We start from the raw sequence: 1,316 nt of genomic DNA on the forward strand, positions 1-1,316 counted from the left end.
CAAACCCTATTTTTTCGGAACTTTCACTGTATGAATCAGACATTGCTACATTATGTTGTAATCGAATTCTATCGATTTGTGATGAATTTGATAAATGACCAGAACCTTCAATAATTTTTCGCTTTACTTTTTTCTTTTAATTTGAAAAAAAAAAAAAATTCATAAAATTTAATGAGGGCGATGTAAATTAGAAAAAAAAAAAAAAAAAAAAAGGAAGACAATGTAATTAGCAAATAATTAATGTTAAAAATTATAAACCTTTTGAATCAAAAATTCGCATAATTTTAATTGTAACAGGATCGGTACATTGTTGTAATAAATGCATTACATCAGCTGCTTTCATACCTTCAATTGATTCATTGTTTACTGCAAGAATTCGATCACCAACACGTACCGCACCTGTCCTATAAATAAGCCATTGTATGATCATTGGTCATTGATGACCATATAAAAGTTTATTTAATATAAAATAATAAATTTGATTAATATTATACGTCGTGCTTTTTCCAATTTCCAAATTTACCTTGTATCTGTAATGTTAAATTTTTGAATTCTTATTGCTTTTATTAATAATTGTTATTGATAACGAAAGTAATTATCAAATAATATCACTGAAAAAAAAATGAAAAATCTTCACAATAATTAATAATCGTACTTTTCAGCTAATCCACCTGGTGCAAGGTATGATATTAATATAGGTTCATAACGTTCAGCACTAGAAGCAATTGTTATGCCTAATGGTCCACCATTTCGATTCAATTCGATAGAATAAATTAATGATTGCACTGCATCATGATTAGCCTAAATAAGGTTTAATTTAAATATTTTAATTAGGAAAATTAATTTTTGGAATTTAAATATTTTCACAATAATAATTAATTTTTTTAAAAAACTTTTTGTTTAATTGTCAAAAAGAAAAAAAAATGTTAAAATTATGAATGAAATTTAGTTCATATAAAACTATGACAGATATATAATTATTTTGTATTTGAAAAAAAAATAAAGTTTATTTTGAAATTTTGAATTAATGAAATTCTTAGAATTTAAATACCTGTTCAGATGTAACACCTTTACGAACTCGTAATTTAACAATATCACCGGAACGCTGCAATAAACGCATTGCTTCTTCAACGGTACATGATTCTAGAAGTATATTATCAACTGCTAAGATACGATCACCACTATGAAGTGAACCACAACTGAAATATTTCATAATATTTTTAATATATTTTGATAAAATATTTTATGCAATTAACAGTATTTAATCAATTAACAATGTTATCAATCAATAATAATCAAACTGTGTATTTTTTTTT

At 24.3% G+C, this 1,316-nt stretch overlaps 1 protein-coding gene across 1 annotated transcript; it reads right to left on the reverse strand.

Annotated features, from left to right (window-relative positions):
* Window positions 1-250: 250 nt before the first annotated feature.
* LOAG_15713 (hypothetical protein) lies at window positions 251-1,213 on the reverse strand (the record flags this gene model as incomplete). Its single annotated transcript, XM_003151201.1, has 3 exons — window positions 251-404; window positions 656-801; window positions 1,052-1,213. 3 exons carry the CDS (start codon window positions 1,211-1,213, stop codon window positions 251-253), a joined length of 462 nt encoding a protein of 153 aa, XP_003151249.1.
* Between the last annotated feature and the right edge of the window lie 103 nt (window positions 1,214-1,316).

Source organism: Loa loa, assembly GCF_000183805.2.
Source record: "Loa loa unplaced genomic scaffold supercont3.2518, whole genome shotgun sequence".
Lineage (NCBI taxonomy): Eukaryota > Metazoa > Nematoda > Chromadorea > Rhabditida > Onchocercidae > Loa > Loa loa.